Source organism: Helianthus annuus, chromosome 1 (assembly GCF_002127325.2).
Source record: "Helianthus annuus cultivar XRQ/B chromosome 1, HanXRQr2.0-SUNRISE, whole genome shotgun sequence".
NCBI classification, from domain to species: Eukaryota; Viridiplantae; Streptophyta; class Magnoliopsida; order Asterales; family Asteraceae; genus Helianthus; species Helianthus annuus.
In genome coordinates, this window is record NC_035433.2 from 138628716 (window position 1) to 138648906 (window position 20191).

The 20191-nt window shown below is 45.4% G+C and overlaps 1 protein-coding gene and 1 long non-coding RNA gene across 3 annotated transcripts; one reads left to right on the forward strand and one right to left on the reverse strand.

The window, feature by feature from the left end:
• The first annotated feature begins 925 nt into the window (after positions 1-925).
• Positions 926-3666, forward strand: LOC110880561. Of its 2 annotated transcripts, XR_002559383.2 has the most exons (5): positions 926-1101; positions 1345-1653; positions 1799-1844; positions 2448-3002; positions 3078-3665. It is a non-coding gene; the product is annotated as an uncharacterized LOC110880561 (long non-coding RNA). The 2 variants fall into 2 exon arrangements; XR_002559381.2 differs by lacking the exon at positions 926-1101 and having other exon boundaries at positions 1237-1653; positions 3078-3666.
• A 2554-nt stretch (positions 3667-6220) lies between these two features.
• On the reverse strand, positions 6221-17904 carry LOC110932347. The gene is made up of 6 exons (XM_035989463.1): positions 17600-17904; positions 17372-17530; positions 16903-17304; positions 15786-16834; positions 15255-15338; positions 6221-6307 (listed from the first exon to the last, which is right to left on the reverse strand). Exons 1-6 carry the CDS (start codon positions 17865-17867, stop codon positions 6221-6223), a joined length of 2049 nt encoding a protein of 682 aa, XP_035845356.1. The 5' UTR covers positions 17868-17904.
• Between the last annotated feature and the right edge of the window lie 2287 nt (positions 17905-20191).

Below are 20191 nucleotides of genomic sequence, written 5' to 3' on the forward strand. Positions count from 1 at the left end.
TACGATACAATATCACACTTATAGGCTTATACGAGGTCAATACGGGACATATACTATGCTATACGATACGATATCATACTTACAGGCTTATACGAGGTCAATACGGGACATATACTATGCTATACGATACAATATCACACTTATAGTCTTATACGAGGTCAATACGTGACCTATACTACACCTATACGATACGATATCACACTTATAGGCTTATACGAGGTCAATACGGGAATTAAATCACACCTATAGGCCTATACGGGTGTTATATCGTATCGTATAGTATCGTATCGGGTGTTATTTTCCTTTTTTTTATAAATAAACAAAGGAATACACAAAAAAAATACAAAAATAGAGCTTTTTATACGCTCCTTAGAGATCACTACGCAGCATATAAGACAAAAATGACACAACTATCCTTGTATTTGGCTTCGTATAGCCTCAATACAAGGGCATAAATGACATTTTCAGACCTTTACATACGCTGAGTATTGGTCAATACGCAGCATATATAAACTTTGTGAAAAAATGATCCCTCAAACCTACCAAAATGACCCAAAAAAGTCTAATGGTTTATATACGCTGCGTAGAGAGCTATACGCAGCGTATATAAACCTTGTTTTCTGTGCAATGATTGGTAATTAGGCACTGAGATCCATGGTTTATATACGCTGAGTATGGGTCAATACGCAGCGTATTGGGTTAACCCTATACGCTGCGTATTGACCAATACGCTGCGTAGGTAAACCCTAAGTGTGCAGATAGGCAAACTGAGTGTGCAGATAGTTAGGGCCTATATATCTATCTATTCTAATATAATAAAGCCATTTTTGCTGATATGTTATTTTTACATAAGCCTACCCTATATATTGACAAGTGGAACTCTCATCCTTTCATTATTTAAATAAAATTTACACGTGGCAATTCATTCGTAAGTGTGTTCAACGCGTCTTTGCTGTACCCGTATGAAACCCTAATCTGGCAATTCAACTTTTCCACTCCAACCATCATCTACGGCAATCTTTTCTCTCATATATTCAAAACCCCCAATTCATCTAAACCCTAATCTTCCCATACCAGTGTGTTCTTGATTCAAACATAAAGGTATTGTTTCTCATACACCTTAATTTTATTTTGCACTTATTTGAATTAGATCGGTATAGCCAATAAAATAGTGAATTAGATCATATATTCAAAACACCCAAATCATCTAAACCCTAATATCAGTATATCGATCATCATCTGTTTTTATTGGTGAGTTTATGGCATTTTCAGGTGTGTTTCATGCTTTGATTATAAGAAATCTTTCACTATTCTTTCATCTTCATAATCTCCCACATCTCACAGATCTCACAAAACTTCATCATCAAGAATATCATTCAAGATCTCTCACCAGATGCCGTTTCATGACCAGATCTGTGAGGATTTCACCAGATCGATTAAGGTCTGCAACCCTTGGGGGACGGGAGAGAGTGACGGTGGTGATGATCCGGTTACAGGCTTCTATACGGTGTGACAGTGGTGGTCCTTAACAGCCACCATACATTGTTGACGGTTCCTTGGTTAAAATGAGGCAAAGGACAATGCCAGAAAACCGTAGCCGCCGCTTCCCGCGGTGGTAGCTAGGGTTCCGGCGAAGTCTCCAACGAAGCTCCGGTAAGTTCTCCCCTAATTACATGTTCCATTGGTTTTTAGTTGGTTTGTGTAATGAAGATTGTGACGATTACCAGAGATTCGAAGCAGAAGAAAAAAAAAGAACCGTTTTTTTATAATTTTTTAATGCAATTATCCTTCTTCACAGAGTTGATACTTTCAAGATTGATCATCTTCATACGAGGCTGTTGCTGGTAAAGTTCTAAACTTTTTTAAATTTTAACTTCAATCTTGTCATGATTCTTATCTGATTTTGGTTTTCTTCGTTACCCTTTTTGAATGATATCATTTGACCGTTGAGTTCCTTATTTATTAAGTATTTTAATGTTGAAATTTATTGTTTTCAATATTATTTGTGGTGGACTTTAAAGTTTTCTTCAAATTTATCTTTATTTGTTTGAAAAATGGTGTTTTGGGATTAAATCTTTGGTGGGCAATGTTAAGGGTTTTTGATTTGGGGGAAAAATTGAATTTTGAGAGTAAATGTTTTGTGGGTATTTTATTGTCTCTTAAATAACATTTTTTTTTCAAAGATTTGACATGTATTCGTTCTTTAATTTGGGGTTCCAAGATCAAATATTTGACTGCAAAATGGTAATTCTCAAAACCTAAATTGCTTGAAATTGTTAATCACATTTTAAACAAACATAACTTGAAGATAATGGTATTTCAAAGCTTCGAGAATCAAATTTGATTGTTTCTTTATATTCTTTTATTTTGGTCTCATTTGTCTTCATTTGTTTTGTGAACTAAAAAAATATTTAAAAAGTTTTTTGTTTAACTTTTATGCATATTAGACTTGTCAACACCACAAGATGGGAAGGTAACTGAGAACGGAAAGAAGAGAAAACGAAACAATCAGTCGAACGAAGAGGGTGATTTGGTCAAAAGAGGAAAGTGCTTGGAAGGGAGGTTTATTTCTTATATGATATAATAATTTGGCTGCTTTAGTTTAGATGTTTGAGAATGTAATAAAGATCAATATTTTGCATCATCTTTTACCCCGAACAAATGCCACACGCTATCATGTTACTCAGGTTATGATGATTGCTGTCTATGTGATACTTCCGGTATAGGACTATTGAAGCGTTGCATGATTTGTGGAATTGTAAACTATAATTATGTATAAGGATGTTATAAACTATGATTGTGGCAATGATTTCTCATTTAGAAACAAAATCGGAAGCGGTACTTACATAAATGTAGAAAATTGTGAATGGAGCATCTAATGTTCATTAATTTTGTTCAACTAACAGGACGGCCTTTGGATGATGCAGTTGCTGAGTGTAACCTTTTTATCACTTGCTTCCAAAGTGGAAGAAACTGAAATTCCCACAATTTTGGATTTGCAGGTCAGTCTGATGAAATGACACTATTTTGCCATTTTAACAAGTCAAACTTAAAGATTTGATTGCATTTTTTTGCAGGTTGGTGAATCAAGATTTGTGTTTGAAGCAAAAACAATTCAGAAAATGGAATTGATTGTTTTGAGCACATTGAAGTGGAGAATGCAATCAGTGACTCAATTTTCCTTCATTGATTCATTCATTAGAAAGGTTAATGATGATGGTCAAAGTCAAACCAATTTAAGATCTTTAATCTTGAGGTCTACCCAGATTATTTTAGGTTTGATCCAAGGGAAAGAAAGCAAATTTTGCTTAAAAACAATCACTTTATGTCAAGGTTGAGTTTCTTGAATTATACGTAAAAAATATGGTAAAATTGTAATTTGACAATTTATGCCATTTAAGTTTAAAAGAAGACAATTTCCTATTGCTGTATGCTTTGCCATGACGATAAATAAAAGTCAAGGTCAATCGTTATCCAAAGTAGGTCTTTTTCTCAGACAACCAGTCTTTTCTCATGGTCAGCTTTACGTCGCTTTGTCTAGAGTTAAAAGCAGAGATGGACTCAAACTCGTAATTGTTGATAAAGATGGTCAACTTACGAATACGACACTGAATGTTGTATATAAAGAAGTTTTTAGAGATCTGTAATTTGTATTTGTGTCTATAGATTTCATAGTTGTGATAGTAAATATGATATGTAATTATAAATAAAGAATTTGCAATTATGATATGTATTTATTTTTTTATAACTTTCTATTTCAGTTTTTCATGTTACCCAACCCCGTGTACCACACGGGTTTTAACCTAGTAATTGAATATAATATTTGTAGGGCAAAGATTAGAAGAGCTCATTGTTTTACTACTTTCCACTTGCGGAAACCCACTAATGAAGTCTTCTACACGGGAAGTCGGGAACCATTCGTTGAGTTCCAATAAAGCATGCCTTTCTGCTTATGGACAACTACTTCTTTTCTTTTTCATTATTAAATACAACGATTATATAAAATAATATAACCACAAGGTTTTTTAAACTGTATATAAATATCAGGTTTTAGATTATATAATTAAAACCAATTTTATCTTATTAAAGATATGAATCTATGATACGTACATATATGATGAGTAAAATTAAAATAAATAATTAAGAGTGTAAATGAACCATTATATCCAGATTTTGAAACCTAAACGAATTGTATAAATATCGAACTGGTCTAACATACTGATTTGTTTCGTTTTAAACATGTTCAGTCAGTTTTGACGTTTTATGACCACCAGTGAGTTTTTTTTTTCAAACAGAATATGTTATTTAAAGAGATTTACGATCATGTAACATGTCAGATAAATCAATAGAAGTGTAAACAAACCGATAAACCTAGTTTTCAAAACCATAAATCTTAAACAAACCAAAGCAATAAGTTTGTTGTGATTTAAACATAACACTTTGTTCTGTAGTTTTATATGCACCCTCATGATTTCTAACGTATTGTGATCTTTATAGATACGTGTAATCATGTAACTTAGAGAAAACAAACCAATCAGATTGTAAACAAGTAGTTGACTCAAATAATAGTTAAACAAGTAGTTGACTCAAATAATAGTACAGTAACCATAGTCTAGCGGTCTGGTGGTATGATGTTTATCTTCCGCAAAGTAACGCATGTTCAAACTTGCAAGCGTAAGAGTATGTAGTATTTAGGTGTAAAAGAACAGTTGTCATAAAAGATAATAATATAGCAATGTTAGGTAAAAATATTTAGTTTATAAAATGTGTTTACATGATTACAAATAGCATACCATATAATGTGGGATTTATTATATAGCACTAACTTATTTTGATAAAAAAGAAGCAAACATAAATAGTTTTTTTTTAATGAAATGGTTCATACTTTCTACAATTTAGAAAGTGTGCGTACATAAGAAATCATAAACCTAACTTGTCCATAAAATTTTTTAAATGTTTACCTACTATGTTGTATACTATGTATAGTTATGCATAGCTAATGTAATCAGGGTCGGTCCTAAGAATTCAGGTGACCGTTTCAACTAAAAAATGTGCCCCTTAGGCCTCAACTAAATATAATGCCAAATAATACGCAAAATAACACCTAACTAATCATTAATGGTCAATGTCGCGAAGCCTTGCGAGTCGCCAAGTCAGAGTTGCGTGCAGTGGCGGAACCAGACTTTTATGACGCGGGGGGGGGGGGGGGTCACAATGTAACTTTTTTATACACGTGTATTTATTTTTATTATTGATGATTTCACTATGATCACTATAACTTTAAATTGCTAACGATAAGCTAAACACTTTACCAATTAGTATTTATTTTAAGTTTTTTTTATGCAAGTGTATTGGGGCTACTACCGGAGTGCGACAAGAAGATCCCTTGGGCCCCCTCTTCTTTGCCCTTGCCTTACACCCCCTTATTCTCCGAGTTCAAGACCGCTGTAACCTCCTGTTTCATGCTTGGTACTTGGATGCTGGGATAATTATCGGCAACGCGTCTGAGGTTGCTAAGGCCTTAGATATCATCAACGAGAATGAGCCATCTCTGGGGCTTTATCTCAACATTAAGAAAACAGAGGTTTTTTTGGCCGACTTGCGACGGGCGAAAAGTTGGACGGGCTTTTCACGAGAGGGATTGGTAGACCAAAAAGGGGTTTAAGCTCCTTGATGGAGCTGTTAGCCGTGATCCTAGTTTTATTGGGGAGTTGGCAGGGTGGTGGGTCTCGGGGCGGTTGACCTTATGAAACTCTTGACCTCCTTATTTCCTTAGGGATCCCCAATGTGAACTCCTTCTGCTAAGGTCGTGCATGGGGGTTGCTAAGTTACTTGGGTTGCGGACTTGTCAACCCCATTTGGTAGTGGACATAGTCGTGTGTGGCGACCTCTTCTTTGGTGACCTAAAGTGGCGTCTGGCATCTCTGCCAAAGCGTCTAGGTGGTTTGGGTCTCCTCTCAGCTCGAGATGTTAGGGATTATGCTTTTGTGCGGTCTAGAGCGCGGTCTTGGGAACTACAAGTCATATCCTTCGAAACAGTGGTGTCGTAGGGCATGACCCAGACTATCAGCAGACGCTCGAACGCTTAAATGGCTCTCTCCAAGACTTTAATATTGAAGATTTCTCTAATAAGGACATCACCCCCTCGAAGCCATAAAAAACTTTGGCGAATGCTCTGTTTAGCAAAATCGCTCAAAGCATGGGAGAAGTTTTTGATTTGTCATCCCGGCAGAAGGCGGTATTTGAGTGCCTGAAGGGTCCCCATGCTCGGGAATTTTTGACCGTTATCCCGATGGACAATGCATGTCTGCAATAGAATACAGAGCCATTCTCAAATACCAGTTGATGATCCCTATGTATCCGGAAGATGAAACCTGCCCGATATGTCGTAAAGCTTGTATGGATATATGCGAGGAGCACGTGTAAAGAGCTTAATGGGTTCAAATATCAGCATGATTGGGTGCGAGATGTTTTGTGGGACATCCTGAGAAGAGCTGAGATTTCTACTAAGAAAGAGGCCCCTATGAATTTCATCACGGACCCTATGGAAGGGAGATATACTCTGCGACCAGCGGATCTACTCTTCTTTGGCTGGGCTGGGGGGAAACATGCTTGTGTGAACCTCACAGGGGTTTCCCCTTTGGCTTGTTTAAGAGAAAACGGGTTTGTAGGACAAACAGCAAGAAAAGCAGAATCAAAGAAAGTGGATAAACACGCTAAAGCTTGCACAGAGAAGCGACATGTGTTTGTCTTTTTTGCCTTTAATACATTTGGCTCCCTAGCGTCAGAAGCTATCCACTTCTTGACCAGGATCCAACGGGTAATCCATAGCAATTGTTCACCCCCAGGGGCAGAGGTTTGGCTTTGGAAGGTTAGGGTTTGCAATTCAGAAACGGGTGGTGACGCAACTTGTTGTCCGTCTACCCAAGGGCGTAGCTTTGTGGGGGCTGGAGGGGGCGGCCGACCCCCGAACTTTTCGCTCGTTAGTGGATAGTATGTAGTTTTCGTATAGAAATTTTTTGGGTATATAGGTAATGGACCTCCCGATTTATAGAAATTTTTTGTTTATACGTTTTCGACCCCTCGGTCAGGAATCTCAAGCTTCACCACTACGTCTACCTTCTGTTTTAATGTAACTTTACAAGTTTTTATTAAAGAATCTACTTAAAGTGTTGATATTATACATAAATTCTTTGATTATCCACCCACTTTGTGCGTTTTTCACGAAAAAAATGAAAAATCAATTTTGTAAAAGAACCTCCCTTGTGTGTGCATCATGGTTGTAAAAGTCCCACCTAGGCTCCGAGTACTCCCCGAGTACTCGCTACAAGGTAGGCTGCCGAGGCACGAGTACTGGTCTCCCAGGCCAATTACTCCCCGAGTAATCTCCGCCTAAGCCGAGTATATCCCGAGTACTCCCGAATCCGACTAGGGAGCGCCTAACGACTTTTGCAACCATGGTGTGCATTCATATATAATATAAAAGTTTTAGATAATTATATCAGAAATACAAAATCCGTATATTCAACTAAGTTTGAATCACCCTAAAAACTAGTTTTTTTTTTTTTTTTTTTTTCATAAGCTTTCCTAGAGGTAATTATTTACACCTGGTCCACTTTTAATTTTCAGTCACACATCTTCCTCTTTGTCACTCATAATAGAGATTTCTTTCTCATCTTAAGATCTTAAACGAAATATGCCCGACCGAGTGGCTAGACTTACTTTTAATAAAAAAAAATACATTTGTTATAAATTAACACTATTCCAATACTACTTCTCGAACCATGAGCAGAATGCAATTGCAGTGTTGCACGTTGGAGCCTCTTATACACAAATTACTTTTGATTACGTTATCCTACTATGCATGATGTACAATACTTTGAACTAGACAACTTTAAGGGAATTGAAGGGGTATGGTCCCGAAACGACCATTACCCGCATCAAACAAACCCCTACCAGTAAGCAGACCGCACCCATGCGGTCACATACTTCGAACCCATTCGGTCCGAAGATGAATAGCTTGACCCAAGTACAAAAGAAGATGAACATATCGATGCGGCTGGCACCGCATCATATGACCATTTTCGTCACGACAAGGGAAGCGAGCAAACAGTCTCCACATACGATGATGCGGCCAACACCGCATCTCGCGTATTTCTTGATCACAAGTAGGAGACGCGGTAACTTCAGGCGTTACCGCATGCAGCGATGCGGCTCGCACCGCACCCTGCATATCCAACAAGTGGACTGACACGCCATGCAAGTGGCTGACACCACGAGGCAAGTGGCGCCGGCGACAGTCCCCTGTCAGAGCTATTAAAGCAATGGGCTGACGTGGCGTAACCCCCACGGCCGGCGAGACTGACACACCTGCAACGGTGCAGCTCGTCGTCAGCCCATCCATCAATCTCCTCCTTCACTCCTCGGCTATAAATACCGACCCCAAACCAGGTTTGAGGTAGATCTCTACACAACTCTCTCACTACTACTATCTTACTTTGCTTCCCAAGCAAACTACTGATTCTCACGCCGGAGAGTGGTAACAAGGAGCACCCCCCACCCCATCCTCCTTGTTACGAGTCACGGCTTGTTTCCTTGTGCAGGAGATCATCCACCGGTGACCCAGCCAGCGATCTCCGAGAGGAAGGGATTAACCCTTCTTGACGAGACCAGTGTGTTAACCCTGCCCGGTTAACCATTGTTTCATCATTGGCGCCCACCGCTACTCTTAGCACTTTTTAATCCATCCCTCTCCCTCTCAAGATCATGGCTGATAACCAAAACACCAATGCGGATAATCCAAATCCCCCGGTCCCAACAGGGGTCCACCCTTCGACCCCCCAACCCGGACACATTGGCACGTCCACCCAAAGGGTCCCATCCTTTGCGTTCGGACACGACTTATCACAGGCCCCAACTGTGCTTCCACCAGGCGTGGACTTACACTCCTGGTACCAACAGTAGACCGACCTGCTGATCGCGGCCTACAACCGCGCTTGTACGGAAGCAAACGTACAAGCTGGGCCTACTCCAATACAACACACACCTGCCAACCGTATACTCCAATACGATGGCAGGTTACACTCACGTCCGGCTCCCAGAAGCCGACGCGACGACCGTGGATCATCTTACTGTTCGGTCAATACACTCAACGAGGATACTTCCTCATATGAGTCCCGCTCCAGAGGGTCAGTGCATACCCGCCTAGGCCCCTATGGCGAAGATAGGAGGCGGTCAGCCTCCAGGCGCGGCCCAGGCATCCAGAGCCGACTGGGCCCGCAACCTTACACGGAAGGATACGGTCATACCGACCCTGACGATCAAACCTACCGCGGGGAGTCTCACGACACCAGCAGCAGACCGGGGGGACGCAACTATGTTCCTCCCAGTCACCCCCGCACTACATACCTCAGGGCGGCAAAGCGCCCTGTGCACGAACCATACAGGCCAAGGGCCGCGGCCGAAAATTCAAAATTCGTCCCGCACATCGCTAACGCCGATATCACCACGACAAAATTCCCAGTCAACATTGGGAAATACAGTGGCTCGACCGACCCGGACGACCACATGAACATCTTCACAGGCGCAGGCGTCAATGGCAGGTGGGACGAACCCACCTGGTGCAATTTTTTCCCCCAGACCCTTATCGGTCTGGCGAGGGCATGGTTTGATTCTTTGCCAGTGGGATCACTGGATTCTTTCGAGGACTTGCGCGCCAAGTTTCTCGCCCATTTTAGCCAGCAGCGACGCCACGAACGCGATTCGTTGGACGTCATGAACATCTGGCGAAGGGATGACGAATCACTCGAGGCATTCGTCATCCGTTACAATAAAGAACGCCTAGAGATAGGCGACGTGGCGGACCAAATGGCGCGAAACCATTTTATCCGGGCCGTCAAAGACAGAGAGATGATCATGACCATCTCCGGCAAGGAGGGCTTACCTAAAAAATGGGAAGATGTCATGACCGCAGTCAAGACATATGCCCAGACACAGCGGTCGCTCGAACCGCATGTCAAGAAGGCAAAGCCCCAAGCTGAAACATCTCACCACGGGTCCAAGCGTACCAGCAAACGAAACCGGGATGCAGGAAATCGGGATATTACTAAACCGTATTCCCCGCAACCCAACACGTTTGACCCACAATGCTACAATCCTGCCCGAGACACTCGGGCACCAAGAAAAGAATCTCGGGACCGCAAATGGACCGAGATCAACCAGTCGCCAAGAGAGGTCCTCCTCGCGGACCCACAATTCTTGCGGCCAGCCCAACCAATGAAGTTCAAGAAAAGTCAGGACCTCACACTCTACTGTGAGTACCACAAGGACTCGGGCCACACCACCAACAACTGCATCAGTCTCCGACTGGAGATTGAGCGAGCGTTGAAGGAGGGGAAACTGCAACACCTTTTGCCAGGTGGACAAAAGCCCACCAAGCATATCACCCCTCACAATGAAGGTACCTCCTCCGGGAAGAAAGCCATGTACGTGTTTTCCACCCACATGATCTACGGAGGCAAGGGTAGGCCGCGCAAAGCGGCACGACGACCGGACAATGATTGGAAAGACGAGCAAGTCGTCTTCCCAAAAGTCCGAGGCGGACCGCGTGATAGACGCGCCGTCGTCATTTCAGGCCAACTGGCCCATTACTGCACCGAACGTCTGTTCATCGACCCGGGCAGTACATCCGATATAATCTACGAGCAATGCTTCAATCAGTTTGACCAAGAGGACAAAGATCGGTTGCAAGCCGTAGATTACCCGCTGGCCGGATTCGCAGGGGAAACGGTCTTTCCCCTAGGTCAAATTACATTTCCCGTGCGTCTTACCAATGGTAAACACACGCGGACGGAGGAGGTAAACTTCATGGTTTTACCTCACACCTCCAATTATGACGTCCTCCTTGGGAGAGAATCCCAGGGAGATTTCAATATGATCACATCCGTCCCCCACTCCGCGGTTGGTTTCCCAACCAAGTCAGGGGTTGCGATCATATATGCCCGCAAGGACGTCATGATGACGGACGAAGCACGTCCGACAAAGGTCGCAAGGCCCACCCCCGTCGACCAACCGGAAAAATGGGTTCTCAACCCAAAGCATCCGGAACAGAAGGTCACATTGGGTCACGCCTTATCCTCGACCACCAGAGCGCACCTGAAGGAGCTCCTCTTCAGGAACCAAGACATCTTCGCGTGGACTCCCGCAGACATGACAGGGGTCCCACGCGAAATAGCGCAGCACTATTTGAATACCAAACCAGGTATCAAGCCAGTGATCCAAGGCCAACGCCACCTTGGGTCAGCTAAAAATCAGGCGATGCAAGAGCAGATCGAAGAACTGCTCTCCGCAGGTATACTGCGGGAAGTCAAGTACCAGACTTGGTTATCCAACCCTGTCATGGTAGAAAAACCATCCGGGGGCTGGCGCATGTGCGTCGATTACAAGGACCTTAACAAGGCCTGCCTCAAGGATTGTTACGCGCTTCCAGAAATCGACGAAAAGGTCGATAACCTCGCACCATTTCGGTGGAAGTGTTTCCTCGATTGCTACAAAGGGTACCACCAGGTACAAATGGCACTCGAGGATGAAGACAAAACGGCATTCCGGACCCCAACCGGAAATTACTGCTATACAAAAATGCCGTTTGGGTTGCGCAACGCGGGCTCAACCTACCAAAAACTGATGAACGACACTTTCCGCGGTCAAATAAGCAAAAGTGTCGAAATCTATATGGACGACCTGGTCGTCATGAGCATGGAGGAAGATACCATGCTCACCGATATAGAACGAACATTCCAAACTCTGCGAAGCGTCAACATGAAGCTCAATCCAGGGAAATGCTCGTTTGGAATGGAAGAAGGCAAATTCCTTGGGTTCATCGTCACCAAAGATGGATTCAAGGTAAACCCGGAAAAAGTGCAGGCGATCGAGCGCATGCCATCGCCTGCATCGATGAAAGATATGCAACGCCTGGCCGGAAGGCTGGCGGCACTCAACAGGTTCTTGGCTAACCACGCAGCCAAGTCATACCCTTTCATCAAGACCCTGCGCAGCTGTTCAAAGAAAGAACAGTTCCAGTGGACCACAGAGGCTGAAAAGGCCTTCCGGGAAATGAAAGAGTGTTTGATACAACTCCCAACACTAACCGCACCACGCAAAGATGAGCCACTAATCTTATACCTATCCGCTGCAGAAAACGCAGTGGGCGCGGTATTAATAGTGGAACGAGCGGGGGTTCAAACACCCATCTATTATATCAGCAAAATGCTCAACGACCCGGAGACGAGGTACTCAATCATGGAAAAATTGGTACTAGCACTGGTACATGCTTCAAGACGGTTACGACGCTACTTCGTAAACCACATCATCACAGTGCTAACCAATTACAGGATCGGCCCGATCCTATCTAAACCCGACATCTCTGGGAGATTAGCAAAATGGGCAATTGAGCTGGGCGCACATACGATACATTACAAACCGCGCCCTGCCATCAAAGGCCAAATCTTAGCTGATTTCGCCGCTGAAGTACCAGCGGATCGCATCCAAGAATGCGAAGAATCCCAAAACCCTGCGCCCCCACCGCCCTCCTCAGAAGTATGGGCACTATTTACCGATGGTGCGTCCAACGAGGAAGGCGCGGGCGCAGGTCTGCGACTCGTCAGCCCTGACGGCCAAGAGCTTACATACGCCATCCGCCTCGATTTTAAAAGCACAAACAACGAGGCAGAATATGAAGCACTATTAGCCGGGCTACGTTTAGCAGTCAAAATCGGCGTGCAACATCTGGAAGCGCACGTCGATTCCTTGTTAGTTGCGGGCCAGGTACGCGGCGACTATGCCGCCAAAGGGGATATCATGATCCTCTACCTCGAGCAAGCCCTGCAGCTAAAATCCAAATTCGCTTTATTCAATATTCGACACATTAATCGAAGCGAAAACAAATCTGCGGATGCACTGTCAAAACTTGCATCCACCAGCTTCCAACACTTGGCAAAGGAGGTACGTATCGAGATTTTGCAAAATCCTTCGGTTCCTCTACGCCAGGTCAGTGTCATCCAATACGGAACAACGTCATGGATGACACCAATTATCGCATACCTTCAGTCAGGTGTGACTCCCGAGAGCAAAACAGAGGCACGTAAGTTGCAATACAAAGCGTGCCACTATCAAATGGGAGACGGTATCTTATACCGAAAGTCATACCTCGGACCGCTCCTCCGATGCGTTAATCCACAAGATGCCACATACCTTATCCGAGAGATACATGAGGGCATATGCGGCATACATGCCGGACCACGCATGGTCGTGGCAAAAATCATGAATGCCGGGTATTACTGGCCCGGCATGCACCTGGACGCCGTCAAAGAGTTACGCAAATGCATGGACTGCCAGCGCCATGCACCAAAAACTTTGCGGCCAAAAAACAATCTGGTCCCCGTCACTACTGCATGGCCTTTTCAAAAATGGGCAATCGACGTAGTGGGACCATTCCCGGACGCACCAGGTGCAGTTAAATTTATCATAGTGGCGGTTGATTACTTCACAAAATGGGTAGAGGCGAAACCACTCGCTTCAACCACTGCTATGATAACAAGAAAGTTCATTTGGGAGCACATCATCTGCCGTTTCGGTTTACCAATGTACATTGTTACCGACAACGGCACCAACTTCGCTGCCGACGAATTCCAAAAATGGCTAGAAGAGCTGAACATCAAACACATATTCTCGTCAGTCGCACACACGCAAGGGAACGACCAAGTCGAGAGTATAAATAAAGGCCTAGTCGACGGAATCAAAGCACGATTGGGAACAGCCAGGCGTGGCTGGGTCGATGAACTCCCAAGCATCTTATGGGCTCACCGCACTAGCCCAAAAACAAGCAATGGGGAAACACCTTTCAGCCTCGTCTACGGGTCTGAAGCGGTGATACCCGCGGAAATGGGCCTCCCATCTCCTAGAATGTTGGCTATCGAAAAGCTAGACAACGACAGGGAACGTAGGATCGATTTGGACCTCCTAGAAGAAAGGCGCGAGAACGCCGCCATCAACGAGGCCAAATACAAATCCAAACTGGAAAAGTATTACAACGCGCGAGTCCGCGTTTGTACTTTCACTCCAGGGGACTACGTCCTACGTGACAACGAGGCATCTAATGCCGAGCGCCCAGGAAAACTTGCCCCCAGGTGGGAAGGACCCTACCTCATCAGCGAGGTCTTAGGGAAGGGCGCATACAGGTTACAAACACTGGAGGGCGAACCTATCGCCAGAACATGGAACGCACAACAGCTTAGACGCTGCTATATGTAAGCTATGTTCTTACACTCTCCATGTAACCTATCGGACCGCAGGTCATGTGCAAATAAATAAACAAGTCATTTTATACATTGTTGTTTGTTTACTACTATTACAAATGCGTGTTTCCACTTCGCGGTATCCAAAAAACAGATTGGCAAAATCTTCATTTACGATACCTATACAAAGTGGTAGCCACACGCAACTATTGTAATAGGCCAGCAAAGGCAAAAAGACTTGCATGTTTTATCCGGCCGGATACACAAGTTTTTGTTACACACTAACACAATTCCTGAGCCCAGAAAGGCAAACAATGGAATCGACGCGGACTCATACGACAAAGGTATGGAGTGCACTCGACCCCATTCACAAATGGGTAGAGTTCCGGTAATATAAGCTTTTACAAAGCTTAAGCAATTCTAAAACCCTCACACGGTAAATAACAGAATTGATGCATACCCATACAACAAAAGTATGGAGTACACTTGACCCCGTTCATAAATGGGTAAAGATTACGCATACACACGTTCAGACATGCAAGAATTAAAGACACTTGTACAAACTGAACAAAGAAACTTTATATTCAAAAAATTCAAGTATCTACATGATGCTTACTGAATTTACATAAAGTTCCTACTCTATACAAGAGGAATACAAAAAAGGAGGCACACTGGCCAACCTAAACCCTATTTTGTACCGCTGGTCCCCGCGTCTCCTCCGGCACCACCAGCGGGTTCTTCCTCTTCCAGATCAGGGTAAAGCATCCGCAAGCGGTCAACATAGTCCGCAACCTCCAAACACTCGTCCAGCTCCCCTACACAGGCAAGGGGCGTGTCATAAAAGGAGGCTACGGCCGCTTTCAGACGACCCTCGGTATCCACATCCCGGAACCCGGATGCCTGATCAGTATAACCGCCTGCGGACAATACATTGATATGCCCAATACAGCGGTTATAACCAGCCTTGAAGCCAGCATCGCGCGCACGCTCCTTAACCAAGTCCAAACCAGATGAGGTCTCAGGAGCATTCATTATAGCCTCGACAATCTGCAATAAAAGGATCATAAGACTTGAATGCTAATCCAAGCAAATATAAAGGCAACGGATACTTACACGCGCGATGCCGTGAGTCCGCAACCACTCACGGTCAGCTTCCAGCTGGTTAAAAGAGGACACCAAGGCATCCTTGGCCTCAGCAGCAGCGTCAGCCCGCTTCTCCGCAGCAGACACGCGGGCAGTAAGGTCCGTAACCGCCACCTCCCGGGCCTGAACCTCAGCCTGTTACAAAAACAGCAAACAGTTCACTCGGTAAATATTTTCAAAACAATAAAGGAAATATACAACAGAGGTAACGAAACATACCTGAAGGCTGGAAACAACCTTATCCAAACGAATGCGCTCCGCATTCGCCTCTTCCAGAGCCTTGGAAGAACGGCTCTCCTTCTCCGCGGCCTCTTCAAGGGCCTTTGAGGCACGAGCCCCGGCTGTTTTGGCCTCTTCAAGCGCCTTCAGGGCCTCATCCTTTGCCTGCAGCGCTTTAGCTGCTGCAGCCTCAGCCGCAGCTTTTTCATTGCCCAAGGCAACATTTGCCGCCTTGGCGTTTGCTAGCTCCTGCCGAGTATGAAACAGAAGATTGTTCTGCTTAGCCCAAGATTCGTTCCACTTCTTGCGCTCGTTGGATGAAATTTCCTCCCAACGCTTACGCTCATCAGCAAGGAGTTTAGCAAGGGTACGCACCTGTTTCAGTTGGACAGTGGCAGCCCACTCAGAGGTCTGCTTCTGCTTCTCAAAAGCAGCTTTATCCTTCTCAAGCTGCTCCGCACCCGCACGAGCAGCCTCGACCAACTTCTCGGCTTCCGCCCGCATACGAGCAGCCTCCTCCTCGCGGCGACTCAGAACTTTATAGTCTTCCAACATGGCATTCGCCACAATGGAAGTCCCTACCAACATGGTCGAGAGCTGGTTTATACGCAGCTCCCGCGGTGCGGCACGAGCCCGATCAACTTCAAAGGGGGTCCCCAGACCGCCCAAGATCTCCCTGCAGGCCGCAGGGTCGTTAGCAATATCATCCCCCTGCAATACAGTCCAGGGGGGTCGATGGTACAGCGTACTGCGATCCTGGGAGTAGGTGCGGTAGTAATACTCCAATTCAGACTCCCCAGGCTGAATTGGAGGCCCGTCATACCCCGCACCACCGGCAGACGAGCTGGTACCTTTATCAACCGCAGACTTCTGCGGCCCAGCATCGTGCTGCCGCGCTTCAGCGCCAGTTTTTTGCGGTTCAGCATCAGAATGTTGCTTCCCAGTAGCAGTGAACCGCAAACTCAAATCGTCTCCCTCATTGGGAGAGATCAGGTTGTTGGACGAGTCGACGGTATCAAATATCTGGGCCGCAGCATTCTCTGCGGTACCCTCCTTCTGCACGGTTGACTCAGGTACCACCTTGACGGGAGGTGTCGACGGCACCTCCGTTCCACCCGCACCCATGGCACGCGGAGGGGACTCCGGAGCATCGAAGATAGAAAAATCTTCATCTTGACGCTCTGCAAAAAAGTCAAATAGCTATCAGAACTAGTTACACAACAGTTAAGACTAGATAGCCTACACTTACCAACGACAACCGCAGGTTTTTTCTGCGTCGGAGCAGACCTTTTGGTTACTAGTCTCCGACGTTTGGTTTCAACACCACCAGCAGCTTTTTGCTCTGGCCTCCTCTTCTCACCAATCACAGGGGGACCCGCAGCTGTCCCTCCCGCAGCCGCATCTTCCGCCTGCTTCTTCGCAGCACCGGAACGTGACTCCGCGGCTGTACCCAAACCCTCAAGGGTATCAGATACTATCACATAATCCTTGTGTCGACGAAAAGAGGAATGAGAGATACCTGCTGCCTGCGGCACCAGATGAGGCACAGTAGTGACCTCCTTTATCTTCTTTTGGCGAAAGCGCACGCCCTTCACAGTTTGCCTCTTTGGCACACCTTTCGCTTCAGGGTCCCCCAGGGCCCCAAGATCACCTGCATGGAATCAATACGTCAAAAACACAACATGATCAACACAAGTAGCAAAGCTTCGATAGTATACCTTTGCCTACTGGCAACTCAACTGCCAGTGCAGCCGCAGTAGGCACCCGGAAGTTACTACGGATGATAGTATTGTGATCCTGTTCACCATCCGCACAAACTACGGTCTCAACCGTACCCTCGAAATCCGGAGCAAACATCCTCCATGCGGGAGCATCTTCTGATAGTAGACACAAAAGTCAGTAACGCATGAAAGGATAAAGAACGTAAACAAACAAAAAGTACGTACCACCGCTCTTTTCCCGCACCACGGGTTTCGAGTTCTTGCCCCTCCTCAACATCATACGCAACAGCCATAGTTGCGTGTTAGTCAACTTCACAGACTCAATAGTCTGCAGCTGCGGGAACCACTGCACTGATTTCAAACTGGGCATCGCAATGGTCTCTGCTATGATCGTCTCGGTCACATTCCGAAACGTCATCTCCACAGCAAGGGCAGCACACTTGATATAGAAGAACTTCTTCTTCCACATCGTCATCCCCTTAGGGGGAGTCATCAGCTTGGGGGTACCGTCTCGTTGACGGAAAGAAAAGAACCCCATGAACACTGTCATCTGATAAAACCGTCGGAAATCTCCGACGGTAGGCTCTATGCCAAGAGCACGGAAGGTAAACTCAAAATTACGAATCCGAACCATCCCAAACGGACTCACTTGAGAAATGTGGACCTTGTACCACTCCAAGATATCCACAACAAACACCGTCAACGGTAATCGGAGGTTACAATCCCCGAAGAAATCGGACCACATGGTCACATAACCGGCCGGAGCGTCGGCACCAGTATCACCCTCTGATGGGTACCGAGCCCCATACTCCGAGGGCATTTGGACCTCAAGCATAAGGCGATCAAAGCTCTTTCTGGTCCACTTCAGCGCCGGTAATCCACCACCGGCAGCCCCCTCGTCTTCTTCCTCAGCCACTATCGGCTGTTCAGGGTTTTCACCCTCCACATTATGTGGACTAGATGGTTCAGCCATCAAAAATATCAAAGAAACAGACGATGGTGAACAGAAACACCAGAAACCTCACCGGAATTTCAGAAAAATCGTCGGAGAAGACAGATAACAACTTTCTCTCAAAACGGCAATTTTTTTGAATTTTCGACCAAGTGAGAGGAAACCACGAACGGTTTTCCCCTTATATACCCATCGCAATTAATGCGGAGGGAGAAAGCAAATCATCACGTTCAAAAAGAGCGTATCTTGCAACAACACGTGTCGAGCGCCGTTTTAGCTGACGGTTATCACGCGCGCGTGGCCGCCCACGCGCCTGACAAAGAAGACGTTTACACTCCCTGCTACAGTGCATTTAATGCCTCGGGCAGTGCAAGTGTCCTTTCATTTCAGCACATGCAGAAACGTCTCACCAACTTCTACCAACTCACACGTGCGATCAAGCCACGTAGGCAAGAAAAAGCGACAACATTATCCAACCAAAACATAAGCGGCATGCGGTTTCTCTGGTTTACCGTACCATAACCCATACCGCATGTCGTTTTTTTATATACCCTAAAAAATAGGTAGAAATATATCTATCTATACTATAAAGGGATATATTACCTTTTCCGCATCACTCACGAGCACACGTGAAAAATGCGGAAGTGACACACATGAACCCATTCAGATGTGTCAGATGCTCAGAACCAGTGTTGTTCTTTGGACTGAACCGCATCTCAGGAACAGGCAAAGCGCAGTGCCTTCATTCTCTTCAAGCTTCAAATCCCTCCTGTCCGGTTCACAACCACGGAGGGTGCATGAACAACTTCTTCAGCAAAAAGAAGGAACGGAATCTACGCGACCGCACATCAGCAGCCCTGACTCCTGAACCTTCAAGAGTTACATCCGTGCAACAAGCACACTTTGAGCGAAAATGGGACTGCAACATCGCAGACACCCATGAAGAGCTACAGACATAATCATAGCTTCCGCAGAGTGGTTGCTACGGAAGAGCAAAGCTCACTCCACATCACCGAACGAGGCTACCTCGTTGTAAACTCGGTATTGGAACGCGAAGGGAAGTGGCTCCAAAAAGAACGCAGATACGTGCTCTAGACAAGCACTTATCAAGCAGCAAGTGTCCGAACAGCGGTAACAAGTCTGCCTATGACTTTGTTTACCTGCCAACGGACCGCGGTAACAAGTCTGCTTATGACTTTGTTTACCTACCAATGGACCGCATGGAATAAACAACGATGGGCATCCCTTTGCCTATGACCATGTTTATTTACCCATAGCTCAGATCCACATTGTTCGACCAAACATGGCCAACAATGACGCAACGAAGTAACCGCAAAGAACGTACGGTTACTTGAGAGGGGGGGTTATTGCACGGACCTCCCGGCCGCTGGAGTGATCCCACTCCACAAGCTAGCAACGTCCCAATGCTGCCTGGCGGTGAATACCCCATCCCGAGCTGAGTCCATTTCCCTCTGGGAAGAAGGTGGCAGAATACCCCCTGCCTGGACTCGAACCCGGGTCTCTATGAAGAGTAGAGGTGGGACTGGCCAACTGGGACACCCCAGTTGGTTGTACGGTTACTTGAGAGCTATCAGGATGAAAACAAACACCCCAACAAAAAGGGATGGTCATCTCATCACCAGACGCTGAACATAGAGCTCGAGCAAAGTTCTAACACAACATCAGAAACTTTTAAACCCGACCGCCACGGTTGGTTTAAAAGCTGTTCTTTTCTTCTTCGTGCACCATTCTGGCAAATGGTTTGAAGAAGAAACCACCTCCAAGAGGTTCGAAACATGTGCAGACCTTCGAACCACCATCCTAGAGGTTGGTTCGAAGTTTGTGCAGCATTACTATGAAGGTCC